This window comes from Lepisma saccharinum, chromosome 18 (genome assembly GCF_977018435.1).
Source record: "Lepisma saccharinum chromosome 18, izLepSacc3.1, whole genome shotgun sequence".
NCBI classification, from domain to species: domain Eukaryota; kingdom Metazoa; phylum Arthropoda; class Insecta; order Zygentoma; family Lepismatidae; genus Lepisma; species Lepisma saccharinum.
The window spans coordinates 52,804,034-52,824,567 of record NC_139246.1 but is presented as its reverse complement, the minus strand read 5'-3'; the positions used below and the strand labels follow the sequence as shown (position 1 = coordinate 52,824,567).

The following is a 20,534-nucleotide window of genomic DNA, read 5'->3' as shown; positions in this document are numbered from 1 at the left end:
TGTTCACCTGATCTAAACCCACTTGAATAATTTTTTTTGTGGGGTCATGTCAAAAGTGTTGTCTACGAGACACCTGTGAATAATGCAGAGGAACTCATGGCAAGAATCCTTGCAGCCTGTGATCTGATCCGAATGACTCCTGGGATATTAGATCGGATGCGACAGAGCTTAGTGCAACGCTGTCATGCCTATATCGAGGCAGAGGTGCATCACTTTGAACAACTGTTGTAATGATGGCTGCAGTTACTACTCATTAAAGCCACTACAGTGATTCTTCTGTGTTTATTTTCCACTTCCCCAGACATTTTTTATGGTTCCCCTCCACGTTGTGCATGGTTGTCTGCTCTTCGATTGTTTTGGCTTGTAACTTTTGACTGGGGCATTTCTGGACCAACGTTCCCTATTTCATTTTGTTGCGTTTGTTCCCTTCCATCATCCCTGCAAGCCTGTAACACAGTCACAGAAACATCCTGTATATATTTTATTGGCTTCAATGTGATGATGCAAGGCATTATAGAAATATAGTATTCTTTCTTTCTTTATTTTCTTCTAAATTTTAACTTTACTGCAATAGAAGTAATTGTATTTTTGTTCTCTTTCAGATTTTGCTAAATGTTGATGAAGATGATCACATATACAATTTCACAAAAAACAAATTTTTTGAAGATCCAACGGATTTTGATACAAGGTTGTATCTTTGTAATGCAATTTTTCAGTCAGTTGACTCGGACACACTGCAGCGACTCACTCAGGGCTTGTTGTTGCCTCCTTACCTCCTTGTGCTGTTTTTATATCTAATGGGAATTGTCCTATCTGTACTGTTCAGATGGAGCGAACCAAGGCCTAACAGTATGTATGAAAATAATATGTTCTTTGTTAAGGTGAGTGATGAAGATGTAGGAAAAGTCATTACGTTGGATAGTTTGAAAACTGACTATAGTGATAAAGATAGTGATGATAGTGAAGCCATTAGTCCAGTCAGCGCTCTCAGGAGAGAGATTTTTGCAAAAGATGCTTGCAAATCGGAAGATTCTGATGAACTAGACAATATCTTCACAGAACTGAGGCTTCGACCAGATTTGACGTACCATATTGGTAAGTAATGCCATCACATCATAGTATCAGTTTGCATAAAACAAAGTTATCTTCTTTTTTCATAAATTTGATTACCTTTAGAGTTGCAAAAAACAGCTGTTTTGAATGGTGAGGTGTTTTTTCAATACAAAGCTAACTTTTATGACCAAAAACGTTGGCTTTTTTGCTAGGGCTGAGCCAATACAGATGGAAAATATCCATTGGAATTCATCTACCTATACCAGCCGATACTTTACCGGCATATTGGTCTTTCACAGGGTCAGCAAAATTGCTGTGCAACTTTTTCACGGAATCTAATTATCCTGGAAATTATGAAAAAATGAAACTTCTTTTTATTTTGTACAAAATCTGTATTTTTTTTTAGTACGTAACATCTATTTTTAATATTCTGATGTAATTCTTGAATATTCTAAAGCAAATTTCTTGGTTAATTGATGCATATCATTGGAAAAGAATATTTACAATATTTTGAAAAATGTTAATTATTGTAATTTTCAAGTATCGGTATCGGTGGGAATCGGTAAGAGTATCGGTATCGGTTCAAAGTGGTATCAGGTCAGCCCTATTTTTTGCTAATTGCGGCTATCCTACTTTATATGCAGTTTCAGTTGTGTGTTTACAGGATTGTAATGCCATTTTTGCAACTAGCTAAATAATGTTACATGGTGTAGCAACCAAGAGGCAGATATTAGCCATTTCTTCTAGTTACTAATTTGTTGAGCCACATGTTTATGGTGAATAAAAGATCGAGATTTTGGTACAAAAGCACAATTTGGGATCAATAGTGGTATATAAAATGGTGAATTTAACTACATTTTATTTGAAAACTACACTTATTACACAAAATATACATTTCCCCTTTTATGTAGTTATCAGAGTTTTAACTTTTTAAGTCCCGATTGGTCATGTGCTGACCGATGGCATTTTTGGCCACATGCTGACCGATGGAACAGAACCTTTTTTCGTTGCCATGCAACCGTGTTCATTTTCTATTCTCATGAACTTGAATCCAAGAGTCGATATGCATCGACAGTGATGCTGGTGCTCTTCAACTGCCTAATGACATCAGCAGCAGCTGCTAAATTTACACCTCCTCTTTGTCGGCGCAGTAAAAGAGGGCTGTTGTAAATGCTTGTTTACAATGGTTGGTTACAATCTCAGGAAAGCGACATATGAGGAAATCGTTTGCCTATTGTTTTCCTTCTCAACATGCCGAAGCAGGTCATGGCCGGAGGGGAAGGGGGCATTGTTGTCAAAAGTGTTTGCAGCGATAACTTTTCAGCAGGTGAAATAGACTTTCACATTGCTTGCTTCAGAAGACAACCACTCCTTCTTCAGAAATAAAATGATAGAGGGGGAGTAAGTGGTAGGGTGGGGACTAAAAATAACTCGTGCAATTCATTGTGCATGTTGCCAACCCATGTTGAAAATAACTCATGCACAGATCGGTAAGTATCAGCTGATATTAACATTTCAGTTTATCAGTAATTTTGCTAGCTAATGCACTGATCCAATATTTCCATAAATGGTTTGAAGTTTAGAGCAAAATTTCTATATAAAGTTATCAATGTAAAGGAATAATATATTCACTTATCTTTATACAAGGCCAAACCTGTTTCAGTCTGCTGGTTACGTACAGTCACTGGCAATAAAAATGAAACACCTAGATCCTGAAATACTCACGTCCCTGTGTGGCGTTATGTGTGTTGCCTAACTCTACGGTGGAGATGGAACTAACTTGCCATTGTACATTTGCTATTGCTGTTCGCTTATCACCCTAGAATTAGACAAAACACATAAAGCCATGCAGGGAAGAGAGAATTTCAGGATCTACTAGGTCGTTCAAGTCAATCGGGGACTTTTTTTTTTAAAAAAAAGAAGAACAAATTTCAAAGTGTGGTAACTGGATTTATTTTTGCACATAACCTCCTGCTACAGTTATACACTTATCCCAGCGTTTAACTAACGCCTGGAATGCTTCCGCATAGAAGGATTTATCATTACAGCGGAACCATTGTAGGACAGCATTCTTCACTTCATCATCAGTGTTGAAATGTTTTCCTCCAAGGAATTCCTTCAGGGGTCCAAACAGGTGAAAATCACTTGGCGCTAAGTCAGGACTATAGGGGGGGGGGGGGGTGGTAATATCTCCCAGCCGATTTCCTGGAATGTTTGGAATGTGTGTTGAGCGGTATGCGGTTGTGCATTGTCTTGCAAAAAGAGAACACCCTTTGTGATGAAACCCGGACGTTTCTTCCGTAAACTCTTATGCACATCACGCAGAACACGGCAGTAATACTCACTGTTGATAGTGACACCATGGGGTAAAAAATCAACGTGAATAATCCCCTGTTTATCCCAAAAGACACTTGCCATCACTTTACCAGCAGACGCAACTGTTCGAAATTTCTTGGGAGGTGGTGATTCCGTATGCTTCCACTGCATCGATGCTCTTTTGGATTCTGGAGTGAAATGGTGAACCCATGTTTCATCACATGTCATGATGCGATTCAGAAAATCCTGGCCTTCCATGCCATAGCGGTCCTTGAGTTCTCTGCAGACTTCAACTCTTCTGTGTCGGTCAAAAGCGGACAGCTGCTTTGGGACCCACCGTGCACTCACTTTTCGGAACAACAAATGATCATGAATTATTGTGTTCACTGTTCCTAACGACAGATTACACACCCTTGCAATTTCACGACAGGTTATGCGACGATTGTCCAGGATCAGCTGCTCCACGCGCTGAATGTTTCCAGGAATGATTGCCGTGGGCTGTGATCCACCACGACCGGGATCGTCAGTAATAGAGATACGGCCATCTTTGAAGCGCGTACACCATTCAAATGTCTTACTGCGACAGAGTGTCTCATCACTGTACTGAGCCTGAAGTCTTCTGTAAATTTCTGCAGGTTTTCTGTCCTCGTTCACTAAAAACTTCATCACAACACGCTGTTCCATGTAGACATTCACACTGTTGTCCGCCATCTTGAATAACGATCTATGCAGAAACGCGGGAAATGAGCGCCGCCTACCAGTAACAGCACACAGTTGCCAGTTCCTACTGCATACAAAACCTCCAGCCTAGGCGTCTATTTAAACCTGGAAAAAAAAAAGTCCCCGATTGACTTGAACGGCCCACGTATGTATCCCATTTTTATTGCCGCTGACTCTACATAAATTAAGGAGGTGAATGAGGGTCTTCGTGGAACAAATATCTTACAATTTAGTGCAATGCGAGGTGCGACACAAAAAAAAAAAAGTATTGGACTCATAAGTTCTGGTACTTACCTTCGAAGTAGTTCCCTTCGGCATTCACACACTTCTACATTCGCTGTGTCCACTGTTGGTAGCAATACTGGAAGTCATTTTCTTTGAGTTTACATAGGAGGACTGCCGTTTTCAACTTGACTTCTTCAACAGAGTCAAAACGTGTTCCCTTGAGGCCAAACTTTAGTTTCGGGAAAGGAAGAAGTCACATGGTGCCAGATCCGGTAATACCTGCCAAAATTTGCTTGACAGAGAGAGCCTTATGGTCCAGTGCGTTGTCCTGGTTTTTTCCACAGTTGAGGCCTCTTTCTCCTCACTTTTTCGGGAAGTCTGGTCAAAACCTCACGGTCACTTCTGATCACTTCTCGAACTCTGTTGATGTTTGTGTCAGTAACTGAAGACTGCAGCCTGCCTCAACGATCATTGTCTTCAACACTTTCCCTCCCCTCCAAGAAACATTTATGCCACTGAATTACTTGTACTCTGGACATACAAGTAACACCATATGCCACGGTCAGCATTCGGAATGTTTCCGTTGGCGACTTTTTAAGTTTAACAAGAAAGCTGATGTTAATCCTTTGTTCCACTTTCAAACTAGCCATTTTCCATCACAGCACAGTTACACATGTTCACGGAATGATGCCTCACTCGGAACTGCTAAGGTCGGGCAAGTCTACATTTCATGCAGACGGAAGGGAGGTATGGTGCTTGGATACAAAACTAACCAATTTACTCCAACTGCTTCCATCTATGAAATATAAATTCAGTACTTTTTTTTTGTGTCAGACCTCGTATTGTGCCATTTTGTTATCATTTTTAAGGATATAAACATGGTAGTCTCCATTCCTTACTTTTTTAAAAAAGTAAATGCCTATATTTGTAGCTTCTTTTGCATTGCAGAGGCTTGGTTCATCTGGTGACATACATTTATTAAGGAGGTTAATGAACCACTAAGGTTCTTCAAGATCTATTTGGAATGTTATATCGGTACTTTATTGGTATTGGCCAAAATTTCATATTGGTCCATCCCTGTGTAATATACAATGGCGTTTTGAAAAGTTTTGCCTCGTACGCAATAACGTCAATAATATGCAACATAGTTACGTGAACTATATGTCTTCTTAAAGCTTGTAATGTCCTCTACCAGGATGTCACTACTTTTCCATGTAGTCACCATCATTGTCAACACACAAATGCCAACATCGGGCAAGTTGTTGCATCCTGTTGAAATGTGTCCCTTCAGGTGCTCTTTCAGCCTCAGAAGAAGGAAAAGGCACAAGGTGCGAGATCTGGGTTGTGCAGCGGGTGGGGTAATATCTCGTGGAATTTGAGATGCTGCAATGCATCATGTGTTTGGCGACTCGTCCGTGGACAAGCATTGTTATGTTGAAGAATTGCTTTCTTGCCAGTCCTAACTCGCAGTTTCCTCAAAGTCTTCACGTACCGATCAGAGTTTACAGTGGTTCTGTGATCCAAAAATTCTGTGTGGACTATGCCGTCGCAGCCCCAAGAGATTGTCATCAACACTTTCCCTGTGCATCCGTGTGACACGTTCTTTCAGTCAAGAGAACATGATTTAAACCAAACACAATAAAAATTATCACATGAAGGCTTGTAGCATTCATGTGATGCCTCTCAGGGTAGGGGTGATAATATCTCTGTTCCTTAGTTGGTGAAAATAAATTGAAGTCAAGTTTTCACTAAGAGAAAAGAAGTATATTTTACTTCTTAGCAAAATAAATACTTATGTGCATTCATCCATTTCACTGAAAGAAATAACAGCTTCTTACAATTCAGCTTGACCACTATTTAAAACTCAAAGCCTAAATTAAAAGTAAAGACAAAACACGATCGTAATTCCAATGGCAACAGCTCATACAAGATATGAATATACAGGTCAGTCACTATCCTGACATTATCAGTGATAGATCTAAATATTAAATACCACAAGAATCAATACTAAATAGCAGAGATTAAGCTTAATAACAATAAACATTTGTACAACGAGAAAGGTAATTAATAACAATAAATATTAGTGCAATGGGAAAGGACGTGTCACGTGGCTGTTATGGGTCATCCACTGCGGACCTGATCATGCAGGCTTGTCGTGGCCGGATTGTCACTTTTCAGATTCCTTGCCCACCTCTTGACAGTACTCACGTCCACACAGGCCTGGCCATAGCACGCATTCATCAATGAATGTCAACGGGTGCACAACCCTCTGCTGTGAGGAATTCAATAACAGCATGTTGTTTTAACTGCACATCCTTGTACGTCGCCATTTTACTCACTATTGTGTGCATGCATGATGCCACAACAGTCAGTGAATCAGCGATTATTCTCACACCAATTCCACGTGTCTGGGCAGTGTTGCCAGAGTTATTGCATAGGAGGCAAAACTTTTCAAAATGCCCTCATATAACATCGCCACAATATCAGGGTCGGTATTGGTAAATTTTATATCTCCACTTTATTGGTATTGGAAAAGAATTTGTGTCGGTCTCTTCTTTAAAAAATATTAAATGCAGTTCCAACTATTTTTAAATGAATTAAATATGGTGGTTTTAGAAATGTATTATTATATTTGTATAATGTGTTCTACTGAGAACAGTTCAGACAGTGAAATATAATTTAAAACCAACTTTTGCATTCCTTTACAGGCATTTCTCTTCCTTTGGCTCTCATGGCAGCTGCTGTATTGCGAATGAAGTTTGTGTGGGGACCACATGCCTGCATTTTGGCTAGTGTTGGAATCACCGATGATTGGTTGTGGAACATGTTTAGATTCTTCGGAATGTGTGAATCAAAGGCTTTTTTGTCTTTCATAAAATATTTATTAGCAGTTTCTATTTTGATAGCACTTATTTACAGTGTACGTATTCATTTTTTTTCCTGTTAAGCCAGTCTCAAATGACACTTAGTTTAGTCCTGAATTCAGAATAAAATGCCAACTTCTTATTTCAGGCCTGTGTGTGAGCTTTCTTTTTCACAATCGAGGATTGAAATTTCTCCTGTCCTTAATTGAATCTGAATGTGATGAAGTAGAAACCGTCCTTAAAGAACATTTGAATTTTCATTAAACTATCAATCAGAATCAAGGAGTGCACAAAATTTTACACTTTTTTCTGTTGGCCGGATCGGTGATCAAGCATGTTAAGTGTTACTGAAGTTTCCAGGTTCAAGTCCCATTCTGGATATGGGTGTTCTTTGTGATGTCCCTGCACCAATTTTATCTAATCATCATCATCGTGATTGGCCAAAAGTGGCAGATGAGTGACGCTAATTAACAAAAATAAAGATTTTCTTGTAGTTTAGTCCATATGTCTGACTTTTCCCACTGTTATAGTTTTTTTACAGTAGTACATACATATTGTATATTTAACAACTGGGATGATGTGATAAATGCTGTGCTGTGTGTAGTAGATGATGAAGTTGTATTGTTGATGTCCAGTGGTGCAAACAGCCCTTTGAGGGCCAAGGCTTGTCAAATGGCTTTTTGTTATATGATGTGTGGTCAGAACATCATTTTCCATCAGCGCTGTTTTCTGGCTTTCGAGACTCTGCAGTGCTATTGCTTCCAAGTGGCTCTCCCCCTTGTCCTCAGTGCTGTGCCAGTTTCTCTGTAGAGTAGTAATCAACTTAGTGCTACCAGTGACACGTGTAACATACTATACCTACTGCATATGTTCTTCTTTTTTTATCCATTTAAAATAATTTTTCCAACAATAACAGAAGGTACCTTTGCAAGTGGTAAGGTCCCAAGTGGTGCACTGGTTCCACACACAGACTGAGATCTCAGGAGAAAAGTTGTTACGCTTTTCCGAGGAGACTCAAACCTGCTCATGCCCCGTAGCCGGAACCCAAAGCATGATGCCTTACACTGCATGGCCATGTTGCGGGACTGGACTGATTGATTGATTTGTTTTATATTTACGTTGCTTACCCCACTTAGACTGCAACGTTAAAAGTGTAAATGTAGGTATTCATAGGAAGGGTAAAAGGGTTGTATTTTAACCTTCATATGGATACCTAGTTTTAACTCTGCAGTCTCTCCTGTTTCAAAACTTATTCTTGAAGAAAGTGAAACATTGAATACAAATCTTACACATGACAAAGTGAGCGAGCACCTTTTATTATATTACAATGTTGGCATGTGGCATGAAACAATCTTGAAAATTTTTTTCCATCTCTTCTACAGTTATTACCATCAAAATTTAACAAGTGGTACATTGTGTTTATTCAATTACCATATTCCTTAATTGCCGGGACATGCCATATACAAGGGTCGTTCAAGGTTGACCAGGACTTTTATTAGTAGACAGGAAATATACATACATAGAAGCACCAAACTATGTCAGTTTTTCAAAGTGTTCCCCGTGGACATCCGGACACTTTTGCCATCGTTGTGGAAGTTCCTTGATGCCTTTGGCGTAGAAAGAAGCAGGTTGGTGTCATAACCACTACAGGACAGCGTTCTTGAGTTCCTCATCTGTCTGGGAGTGCATCCCACTCAAATGCTCTTTTAGAGCGTTAAACAAATGGAAATCACTGGGGGCTAAATCTGGACTGTAAGGACTGTGTGGTAAAACCTCCCAGTGCAAGTTGGCCAGTGTTGTTTGAGTCAAATGGGCCGTGTGTGGCCTGGCATTGTCATGGAGAAGAATGACATGTTTCGACAACATTCCAGTCTTTTCTTCCGAACGGCCCCACGTACAGCACTGTGAAGCAGTGTTGAGTAATACTGGGCATTAATTGTGGCACCCTTCTCCAAAATATCCACATGGATAACACCTTTCATGTTCCAGAAGACAGTTCCCAAAATCTTACCAGCAGACGGCAGCGCTTTGCTTTTTTTGGGTGCAGGGGAACCCATATGACACAATTTGTACACTCTTGCCCAGGACAGTGTTTGTTCACCATACTGTGCTTGCAGTCTGTGCCAAATTTCAGCAGGTTTCACCTTCTCCTTCACGAGAAATTTCATTATACACCTCTGTTCCACAGCAACAGATACACTACTTGCTGCCATCTTTGTTTACACTACTGTGCATGCACCAAATGCATTGCAAAGGATCATGGTTACTCACAAGGAATCATGGTCTGTCCTGCTGAAGTAATGCAGCACTACATTGACTCATTAATATTTTACACACGAAAGTCTTGGTCAACTTTGAACGACCCTTGTATGTCACATTCGGGTGTAGTTGCTAATGCCAGGAAGTGACACATGTCACATTTGTTTTTATCATATCTGAACATACTGTGCACAGGTAATGTTCGGTGATACATGTTTTGAGTGCTACATGAGCCTTGAGGCATCGTATTAGTTATTAGCAAAGGTTGGGGATTTGCTGCCAAAAAAAAAAAGTACTGCGTTTACATTACAATTTTTTTTCTTTGGAAGTATGAGCAGCAAGTGTGCAATTCTTGCTGTGAAAATGATACACTGATCAGGCAATATGCAGGTACTGTATTGAACCCTCAAGTCCTGACATCCTATGTGGGGGCTTGACAAAATTCCAATTTCGTAAAGAAATAACAAATTAAGTTTGTTGTCTTCTTCTACTTGTCAAATGAAAATATGTTTCTTTCGACCACAAGCTTGTAGCCTAGTCTGGACTGAAGAAAATTAGGTATAATTTGTAATTCTAGAATACATAGCTTCTGAGGAATATTTTTTTTTTTGTGAAAACCAGAATTTTATATTCCCTGCCGAAAAATATTGATATTGTTAAATTACTTCACTTTTTGTGTCACTTTGGCTATTTGTGAAGATGGGGATGAGTGATGATATGATTAAATTGATGAATGGACACTCACAGACAACCATGCCCAGGCCAGAATTCGAACCCGGGACCCTGTCATCTTACCGCAATGTGCTAACCACTCTGCCACGGGAGCCACCCCTGCCGAAAAACAATCACTGTTTTACATTAGATTATTTTTTTCTTTGAAAGTATCAGCAGCAAGCGCTTAATTCTTGTCACGAGAATGGAACATATCAGGCAATATGCAGGTAACATTTTGAACCCTCACGTCTCCACATTGCCTACATGGGAGCCTGACGAATTTCAAATTTCGTAAAAAAATGACAAGATTTTTTCTTTCTTCTTCGTCGACGATAAATATATTTTTTTTTCAACCATAGGCCTGTAGCTTAATCTATACAAAATAATGCAAGCTAAAATTTGTAATGTAGCATTTATAGTTACCAAGATATACATTTTTATTTAAAGCCTTTGCCTGCTGAAAGCATGCCTAGTGTTGATACCTACATTGGGTGACATCAGTCCCACATTTAAGGGTTAATAACACTTGTGTGAGACCCCTTACACCTACCCTCTTGAACTGAGAATGGAAAAACCTTTTGGAAGTTTCAGATAGGGATTCAATCCTGTATTCAAGATCAAATTAAGTGTCATGTGAGACTGACTTTAGAAATTAGTGTACCATATGACAAAAGTTAGATAACAAAACTGTCACATGTTGGGTGGAATATATAAATTACAAAGCCTGTTGTTTTCACACAAAATTACATTATTTGTACCTGGTGTAACCTGTTCCCTTTTCCTCAATATACAGGCATGCAAACAGCATAATTGTGGAATTTTAATTATATTTTTTATTTTCTGCATCAATTAATTTTGTTTTTGTTTTGATAATGTTATGTATTGTACCCCATTTTCCTGCATTATACATTCAATTTTCATGGTTACCTTGAAGCTATATACAAGATTTCCATACATTTTAAGTTTTTCATCAAAACTAAATTTGAGACTTATTTTTAAAATTAAATAAGGAACTTGAAGTGTTTGGTGCAACTTTTCTAAGAATGATCAAACAAAATATCATGTAACACTTATGGATAATACAAGACTCTGAATCAATTGCAGGAGCAGAAAAGATGGTGCCCAGTTGCCATGGTGCCAGAAAATTTTTACCTGGCACCTAAATTTTCAATTTTAATGCTATAAATATTTTAATAATATTTTAAGTTTGCTTATAGGATTTTTCATTACTTTTTTAAGAAAATAACGAGAACAGTGTATTTATTTGATTTATTTTGCTTCACTTTTCTGCCACTTTTGACTAATCACGAAGATGAAGATGAGAAATGATATGATGATATTGATGAAGGAACACTCACAAAGAAAACCCATGCTGAAGCTAGGATTTGAACCCAGTACCCCTGGTAGAGTACAGTATATGTTTTCTGTATTTCGGTGGAAAATCAAATAGACACATAATGCAATTTTGTAAGGATGACTGGGAGCTGACTGATGGCTATTTCGATAAGTATCTCTAAAAATGAATTACTTTGAATCCAATCTTGTATTTCATTAATAAATTAGATGTTTTAAGGTCTGATTCCAAATGTGTAGCTTTATCTTAGTTTGATTCATGTCTTTTCTTAGCCTGTTTGTGACTCCTGAAAGAAAAATTGCTGTCTGCTAAATTATTTAAATTTTTTCTACCCCTGATTACTCTGAATTTTATTATAAAATAATGGAATCTGAATAAAGCACAGTTTGGTACTGAAACTAACTTTAATATTAACTAGGGCTGAGCTGAAACCGATACCAATACATGTCAGAGAATATTGGCTAGAATTTAATCACTTATACCAGCCAATATTTTTCCAGAGTCTGTGTGTTTTACGAGGTCTGCAAAAATGGCATGTGACACTTTCGCAATCTAAACGTTGTGGAAATTTTATGAAAGGCATAATTCGCAATTTTTTCGCAACATCAATCTGGGGAAAAGTGAATTTTAGATTAAATGATTATGTGATGTGAAATTATGAATATTTTAAAGGAAAACTGGTAGTTTGATATGATATAATTCCAGTGGAAATATATATATTAAAATAATTTTTAATTTAATTTTAAAAATTTACAATTTTCAAGTAACACCATCAGTAAGTATTGCTTCAAAGTGGTATCAGCTCGGCTCTAATATTAACTAAAGTAACTTGATTTGGAGTGTGCACTATTTAAAATTTAGTACAGCCCTTTGTCTTGCATCCCTCATTTATAATGTGACAGGCAGTGTACTGTTATTTTTTCAGTTCTTAATGGATCACTCATCTTTACCACAGTTTATGCCAACTCTGGCTGAGGAAGTTGAACAGCTTATGGAATTCTATGACCCTGACACAGTGGAACTGATGAAGTGGATAAGTTCCAAAACTCCACCCTCATCTGCATTTACGGGCAGCATGCAGCTGTTGGCGGCTGTGAAGCTTTGCACAGGGCGAGCTATAACAAACCACCCTCACTTTGAGAACAAGTGGTTGCGAGAAAGAACAAAGCAGGTTAGTAATCATCTTTCTTAGTTTGTGTTATCTTTTTATGAGTATCAATGCACAATACTCAAATTTAGGTTTTTATTCACCATTTTAACATCGAAATGGCATTTTATATACTGATTTTGATCCCGAAATGTGCCAAGTGTTTGTTTTATTCACGATAAATATTGCCCTGCTGTGTGAAGACAGAGTTTGTTATGTACGCAAGTCAGCCCTTCCTTAACTGCTTTTTCTTGCACGCTAATGTTGCTGTAGCCATAAACATTCTGCAGTAGTACCCTGTGTTGGAATTTTCTGCAAGGAATCTGAAAGAATGAGTCAATTTCAATCCCAAAAGGATATGTCCAAGATATTTCAAACTGACTTATATTTTAGGAATGAACCAGTATGAACCGTTTACTGATGCTGAAAAAATGCCAGTACTGATAATCAGGGCTCGAAATGGACCAGTGGACCGGAATAGTATGCCGGTTCGTAAATATCTGGAACCTTCCATTCCGAGTCATTACATATAGCAATGGACCCTTGTGTTATTTTTTTTTAAATTTATTTTACTGTCTTTTTCTTTTCAGTGTGAACTAAATTGTTAATACTCTTTAATAGTACACATTATGGCATCCGTATGTGAAGCTACATTGTTGCCAGGGGGGCTTAGAAAAAGATGATGTTGTCTTCATTCTTTCGTGCCTTGTGGTTCTCGTTTTTTACTTATCTGTTTGCGAGCTGACTACCATTCACGATCTCTTTCTGTGTAAATTTTTAAAAATGGAATAAAATTCCAGAAGACTTGTGTCTAACGTATTTTATATTATTTGATATTTATGTAAATATTTTTAATATTAATTTATACAGTGTACAAAGTATACAAATTTAATTTAATACAGTTCATCATTTCATTAGTAGTTTTTTTCATCGCTGTACATACACAAAAAAAGACAAGGCCATGTTGGCAAAAGTAAAGCATTCTGTTTCATGAAAATTTCCATTTCGAGCCCTGCTGATAGCTGATATCTTACTGATCCAATTTAAGATTGCAAAGATTCCTTTAAGAACATAAATATTTAATTAATATGTGTAACAGATGACGGCAGTGATTTTTACTTTTGGAAAACAACCTGTGTATTTAGACGTTTGCTGCACAAAACCAGAAATTTTGAATATGTTCATATTCATGAAGAACAAAATGACAAAATTTTGCACTAAATTGCAGGCTAATTATAGGCATGTCAGATCGTCAAAATTATTAGTAATTTTACCAATACACTTATGTATTTATATTAGCCAATACCAGCTGAGTACCGACTAGCCTGTCCCATGTTCCTTGTGTGTCTGTGAAACTATGGTGCAGCTCCATATTAAAACACTTGTTATTTTGGTTTAACAGGAAGGGATAAGGTAACATAGTTATTGGTAATGTAAAGAGATATTATTTATCTCGTAGTTTATGGCTGTTACAAGCATAAAAACAAAGTTTTTGTTGTGACATTTCAGAACACACACTCACTACATCAGAAAATATAAATGTTCAAACTTTTTTTATCTTCATTTTCCTCTTTACTTTACAAGTGCTTGAGTATGGAAAAATCTTTGTGACATTGCAGATGTTTGTCCAATTCAGCCTCACTTGCTGTAGCATTGTCTGGTTTTCCTAAGTGATAGGTTATGATATTGTGTTCTTCCAGTTCAATTTGGGGCAGTGTTGGTCCAAATAGCAGATCCTCTATATAACTCCAGAAGATAACAGATTCGGTTTTCTCATGCTTCAAAATGCAGTAGGGCTTCCCCGATGGCGCAGTGGTAGCGTCGTCGTCTTGTAATCAAGGTGTCTCGGGTTTGATACCCAGTGGAGGCACATAGTGGTTCGGATCCCACTTTAAACTGTAGGTCCAGTCCCAATTAGCCTTACTGTGCATAAAGTGTACTTAAAACACCAATTCAATCAAATTCCTTGCAACTGATGCCCTATTGTCTGTAAGTATTTCACCTACCAGCCTTATTTCCCAGTGTGTGCATGTGTATGAACAAAACTTGGCAACTTGTGTTACCCTGTCCCTTACTGTTATCCCTGAGCATGAAGTGGACTTAGAAACAAAAACTCCGAGCATGTTAAGTGGTATGCTTTCAATCTCACCACTGAAGGAAGTTCCCAGGTTTGCATCCTGGCCTAAGATGGGTTTGATTGGAATTGTTGTTTTAAGTCCACGTTTTGCACAGATATGCTAATCGAGACTGGACCTACAGTGTAAAGCGGGATTGGAACCACTATGTACCTCCACCAGGTATCAAATCCGGGATCCCTTGATTACAAGGCGATGACGCTGAGATGGGTGTTCATTCTTAGTTTCCCTTCATCAGTTTCATCAGAACATTCTCGTCATTGCAATTAGCCAATCATGACCGAAAAATTATGTAAAATAACCAAAATACAAGGAAATAGACAATATTTTAAAATAATTGGATTTCCCTGGCTCCCATATACAGTGTCCTTTTTGCCTGAAGTTTGCTCACAAAATTAAGGACAAGAACCAGACTTTAACACTTCATTTTTTTGTCTGTGTGTCATTCAAAATGTCAGCTAAAAGTAATGAGCTACTTTATGGGGGGGTGTAAATAAAATTTTGGAGAGTAGCAGAGGGAAAAGTAATTCAATAGAGATTTTAAGTAATTTTTTCATAAAATTACCTACTGTTATACCCAACCACCTCACTGTCCAAACATGTTGAGAAACCGTGGACTAACAATCTTGCCACTGAAGTTTCAGTTCCAAAAACCAACCTCCACGTAAGTGTTCCTTTGTGAGTGTCATATCGTCATTCATCTTCATCATCTCAATTAACCATCAAGGCAAAATAATAAAAAAAAACTGCATTGCAAGGAAACATGGTACTAAGTATTGCATATTGCTTGTTGCATTTGTACTTCAAAAAATAAATCACACATACACTGGGATGTGTTGTTACATGTAAATAAATTAATTGATTGATTTGCTTTATTTTACTTTGCTTTTTGTGCCACTTTTGACCAATTTGCGAAGATGGAGATGAGTGATGACAGGATGAAATTGATGAATGGACACTCACAAACATCCATGCCCAGGTCAGGATTTGAACCCAGGACCCCTGGCATTGTGGCACGATATGCTAACCACTTCACCATGGGAGCCGGCACATGTAAACAAAACATGAGCAATTCTATTGAAGGGATATACCAATTACATCACTTGATAAAATTACCATGAGAGTATCGAAACATTGTCAATTCCAGGAATGCAGTGTCTGTTTATGCAATATGTAGCATGTTCTGCTTAGAGGGATCAAGAAATAATTGATAATTTGAAGTGTAGATAATAGTTTATTAATGCACCTTTTTGCATATCTTGATGTAGAAACTCTCCGAATTTATAGGAAAATGGTCAAATGCAACTCAGTGTGTTCACCTTGAGTTACCCTGTAGACATCTAAACATCCACATTCTTACCATCGTGTGTGTGTTGCTCTACTGAATAGTGCCAGGCTTGTTCCCACCTTACACATTGGCGTGCATGCACAAGCATGTGTATTCACTATTGGTGTATAAACTCGGAGAGTTTCTCTCTCTAGCCTTCTTAAACCCAAAGATTTATGGCTGCAGCAACACAAGCCTTCCATCCGTCCCTATCCCGGGCAAAATCAATCCAGTCTTTTTCATCCTTACCAATTTCCTTTAGGTCCATCTCAATATTATCCCTCCATCTTTGTCTTGACTTTCATGCAGGTCTCTTATCATCAGGTTTCCCAACAAGAATCATGTAAACTCTTCTTTCTCTATCCTGTAAAATGAAAATCATAACAATACCTTCTGTTTTAAATGGTGAACATATATTTCTCGATCCTTCTAAGCGGAACATGCTATAAATGGTCTTTGCATTGTTTTATTGATATTGTCAAACCGTGCTCTTCAAAAACAATGGTTCAATGAGACTTAGAGCTTACATTTTTGTACTCGCAGTTCAAAAGTAGCTGTCAGTATTATAAAGTTTTTCTTGGTATACATTTCTTCCCATCTGTTCCATACCAAACTTCTCACATGGCGAATTGAGAAAAAAAAATGTTTGATTTATTTTTCTATGCAGATATATCAGATTTACGCAAAACAACCTCCTGATCTCGTGCATAAAATCTTAAGAGAGGCAAATGCATCGTATGTAATATTGGAGGACAGTATCTGCCTAACAGCTCATCATGGACAATGTTCACTGCCACATATTATGGATGTTGTGAATGGACATGTAAGCATTGTACTTTTCTTGTCTGTATGCTTGATGCGGATAATTCACTAATAGTTATAGATAACATACAGAGTGTTTCAAAAGTCATGCAACCCAAACTTTGATGGTTTATAACATGAAAACTGGGTTTTCTGCATTATAAAGCCTCATCCATTGAAATATTTTTCAATGTGTAATATTATCAATTTACTCTATACAGAAAATTCTATAAATTAATAAATGACAGATGACATAATGTTAAAATTGTTCCAGAATGTCACTTTGGGCAAGATATGTAAGAAATTATCGGAATGTGCAGTATTTGATTGATTTGGGATGCGATTATATGGCTTAAGTGAAAAAGTGCCATTTTAGGGGCATATCACCTTAGCTGGCAACACTAGCAGGTCAAAATTTGTCAACAGATGCAAGCAACATGTGCTTAAATGTTGGCCATTCCAATATATATCCCATTGTACAACAACCCATTGAGATCCCAGGCATATCTATCGACTGCTGTTCTTACTCACTCACCTGAGGTGGGAAATCATCCAACCAGTGGTCAGCACCACGATCCCCCAGCCGTTGTAGGTTTCCATGACCAGGTAACACTACTCATTTATAGCTCCCAAATTTCCTCACGATGTTGACTGGCCACCAGTCTCATACACAGGTTGAAATCTAAGGAGAAAAGTCGTTACGGATCCCCCCAGGAGACTTGAACCTGCATGCATCCCGTAGCCGGAGCCCAAAGCATGACACCTTACACCACACGGTGCAGGACATACAATTATATGATTTTTTATGACCCTTTGGTAATTTGTTACATATTTTTCTGGCCTAAAAGTGGCATTCTGGAAAAATCTTTACACTTTTAATCGCCATTTATTATTTTATATAATTTCTGTTTGCAGTAAACCGATAATGTTAAGCATTGAAAGATATCTCAATGGATGAGGCTTTATAATGCAGGAAACTGGTGTAAATATCTCTTACGGTTTTCATGTTATAAACCATGAAAATTTGGGTCGCGCAACTTTTGAAACACTATAGTTCAAAGTAAGTTTATTTACTTGCTGCATGCTAAAAAATGTGCCCAACATTTAGTTCTCATCACACTAATTGTATTAAGGCAATATGGAGTAAGACAGAGTTAATGGTGAGGTTAAATAATGTCTGTAGTTATTGACAGATTAATATTTTTGTAATATATGAGCAGCTTGGGAGTGAAACTTGATAACTCACAAAAGTATGAAACTGAAAAATGCAGGTCTATTACATTGTGGCTTATGGTTTACCAAGATGTTACCATGTGTTTCTGGCAATCAGCAACTACTGGAGGAAGCAACTATTGTACAGCAACTGGAGACTGTGCAGCAAGTGAATAAAATGTTAAATCAGTTTTTATTGGAGTACGGGTTATCACGTTTTACTCCTGAGCCACTCATATAATATGCAAATGTTATCTGGAATTTGTGTAATAACTCTATTTTTTACATTACAAGGTGCATTCAAGTTATGACACCTCCTATTTTTTATTATTATTATTATTATTATTTTGCAGGATGGAAGCAGATAGAAACATGCCGTTTGTTGTACAATACGCGGGTGCTCGTTGTCCATGCGCAACAGAGATGGCAGCACTGTACAGCACATAGAACTCTAGCGGCAGCGGCCAGAGTGAGGACTGTTTTGGATACTTAAAATGGCAACGTTTTCATTACAAGAGCAGCATGTAATCATTCGTTTTCTCCATTTTTGTGTGGTGTGACACAGATTGAAGTTGAAAAACAGAATCCATGTCTCATCCATTGTCACAATCGATGAAAAGAAAGTCCCATTCATGCCGTCATCACGCGTCAACATTGCCTGGCAACATGTCACGCACGCAGACTTGTGGTCGTCCATCAGCATTCGTGGCATCCACCTGGAGGACACTTTTCAGGTCTTCATGTAGGATTGTGTGCACAGATCCCACAGAAATGCCAACTTCGCAGGCGATGTATTCCACACTCATTCGGCGATCCTCCAAACCAACTTTCTCCACTCGCTCGATCATGTCGTCAGACCAGCTTGTGCGAGGCCGAGATTGTCTTGGGTTGTTGTCACACGACGTTCTGCCTTCTTTGAACTGTCGCACCCACGAACGCACATTAGACACATCCATGACACCATCACCACATGTCTCACTCAACTGGCGATGAATTTCAGTCGGTGTCACACCACATGCAAATGGAGAAAACAAATGATTACATGCTGCTCTTGTAATGAAAACGTCGCCATTTCAAGTATCCAAAACAGTCCTCACTCTGGCCGCTGCCGCTAGAGTTCTATGTGCTGTACAGTGCTGCCATCTCTGTCACGCATGGACAATGAGTTCCCACGTATTGTACAACAAACCTCATGTTTCTATCTGCTTCCAGTCCTGCAAAAAAAAAAAATAGGTGTTGTTATAACTTGAATGCACCTCGTATTAACATGAAATCTATTGTGTGAATGGAGTGTATACTATCATTTTCAATATAAATTTTATATGCAATTTTTCATCATAAAATCATATTTAAATTGCTATCAGCAATAACATAAAGATAGGGAAAAAACTTAGAACCTTTTCTGTGGCCAAAATAACCCTTGTGCAATACTACGTAAGCGCTTCATGTCATCTTACCAAGTTTGCTTTGCTACATTTACGCAATTAATCACAGAAAAGTGTACTACAAATCAGCTTAGTATAATGTAGAACGTTCTCAACAGTTTATCAAACATAACAATTTGGAATATGAGAAAGCTTTTAATGGTGTGTAAATATAAATTTACTCATCTTCAGACTTATTTTTGATCAGTCCTTTTTTGTCACCTTTTTTTTTTTTTGCTTTTCCGTAGTTTCCTGAAGTACGGAAGAAAGATCCCAATAAACCTCATGCTCAACTACCAGGAAGGTTTTGTGATGAAGTACGCTATGCGACACCTCGCTACAGCAAATATTTTAAGTCTGTTTTTGAAAACCGGACTTTTCGTGTTTACAGAGTGGTGTCCAGATTTTGACAATTTTTGTGAGCAGTTTTATGTGATAATATCAAGGGTGCTGTTAATTGAAACACTAGTATTATTGTGCAATTTGCACTGCATTAGGGTTGTGTATTTTGCATTATTATTTATTACTTTTTACAAAGTATTTTCAGGAAAGTGAGAATAGCTACATTCCAGTGTGATAAGGGGGAAAATTTTACTATCATTGCTATTATACTATTCCCTTGTTACTGATTTTTTTATGTGAGATTTGAGAATTCTTTGCCTTTTAAGTAAGTCTTGAAGCTTTCCTGGTGACGAATGATGAATAAATTCTCTTGGGCTATTAACCAGGTCAATTCTGGAACAAGTTCCGAGCTTTTGAGAGCTAATGTCGCTAAAGCTTGGAACTTGTTCCAGAATTGACATTAGCTCTCAAAAGCTCGGAACTTGTTCCAGAATTGACCTGGTCGATAAGCTTGAGAAAATTTATTCATTGTTTGCCTTTTTCATGTATGTAATTTTTTTATGTTTTTGACCATAGCTTTTGTTGACCTTATGTGAGATGTAGCTTTTCGTGTGTGAATATTTGATGAGATATTTGTGTAG

The 20,534-nt window shown here is 37.9% G+C and overlaps 1 protein-coding gene across 1 annotated transcript in view; it reads left to right on the top strand.

Moving 5' to 3' along the window:
• Positions 1–20,287, top strand: part of LOC146002073 (protein C-mannosyl-transferase DPY19L3-like) — a 70,554-nt gene extending 50,267 nt beyond the window's left edge. Inside the window, exons 8-12 of the mRNA XM_083139789.1 lie at positions 603–1,095; positions 7,023–7,234; positions 12,431–12,676; positions 16,782–16,937; positions 19,800–20,287. Of these exons, the coding sequence (XP_082995915.1) occupies positions 603–1,095; positions 7,023–7,234; positions 12,431–12,676; positions 16,782–16,937; positions 19,800–19,961 (1,269 nt within the window). The 3' untranslated portion in view covers positions 19,962–20,287. The remainder of the gene's footprint in view (positions 1–602; positions 1,096–7,022; positions 7,235–12,430; positions 12,677–16,781; positions 16,938–19,799) is intronic.
• The last annotated feature ends 247 nt before the right edge of the window (positions 20,288–20,534 follow it).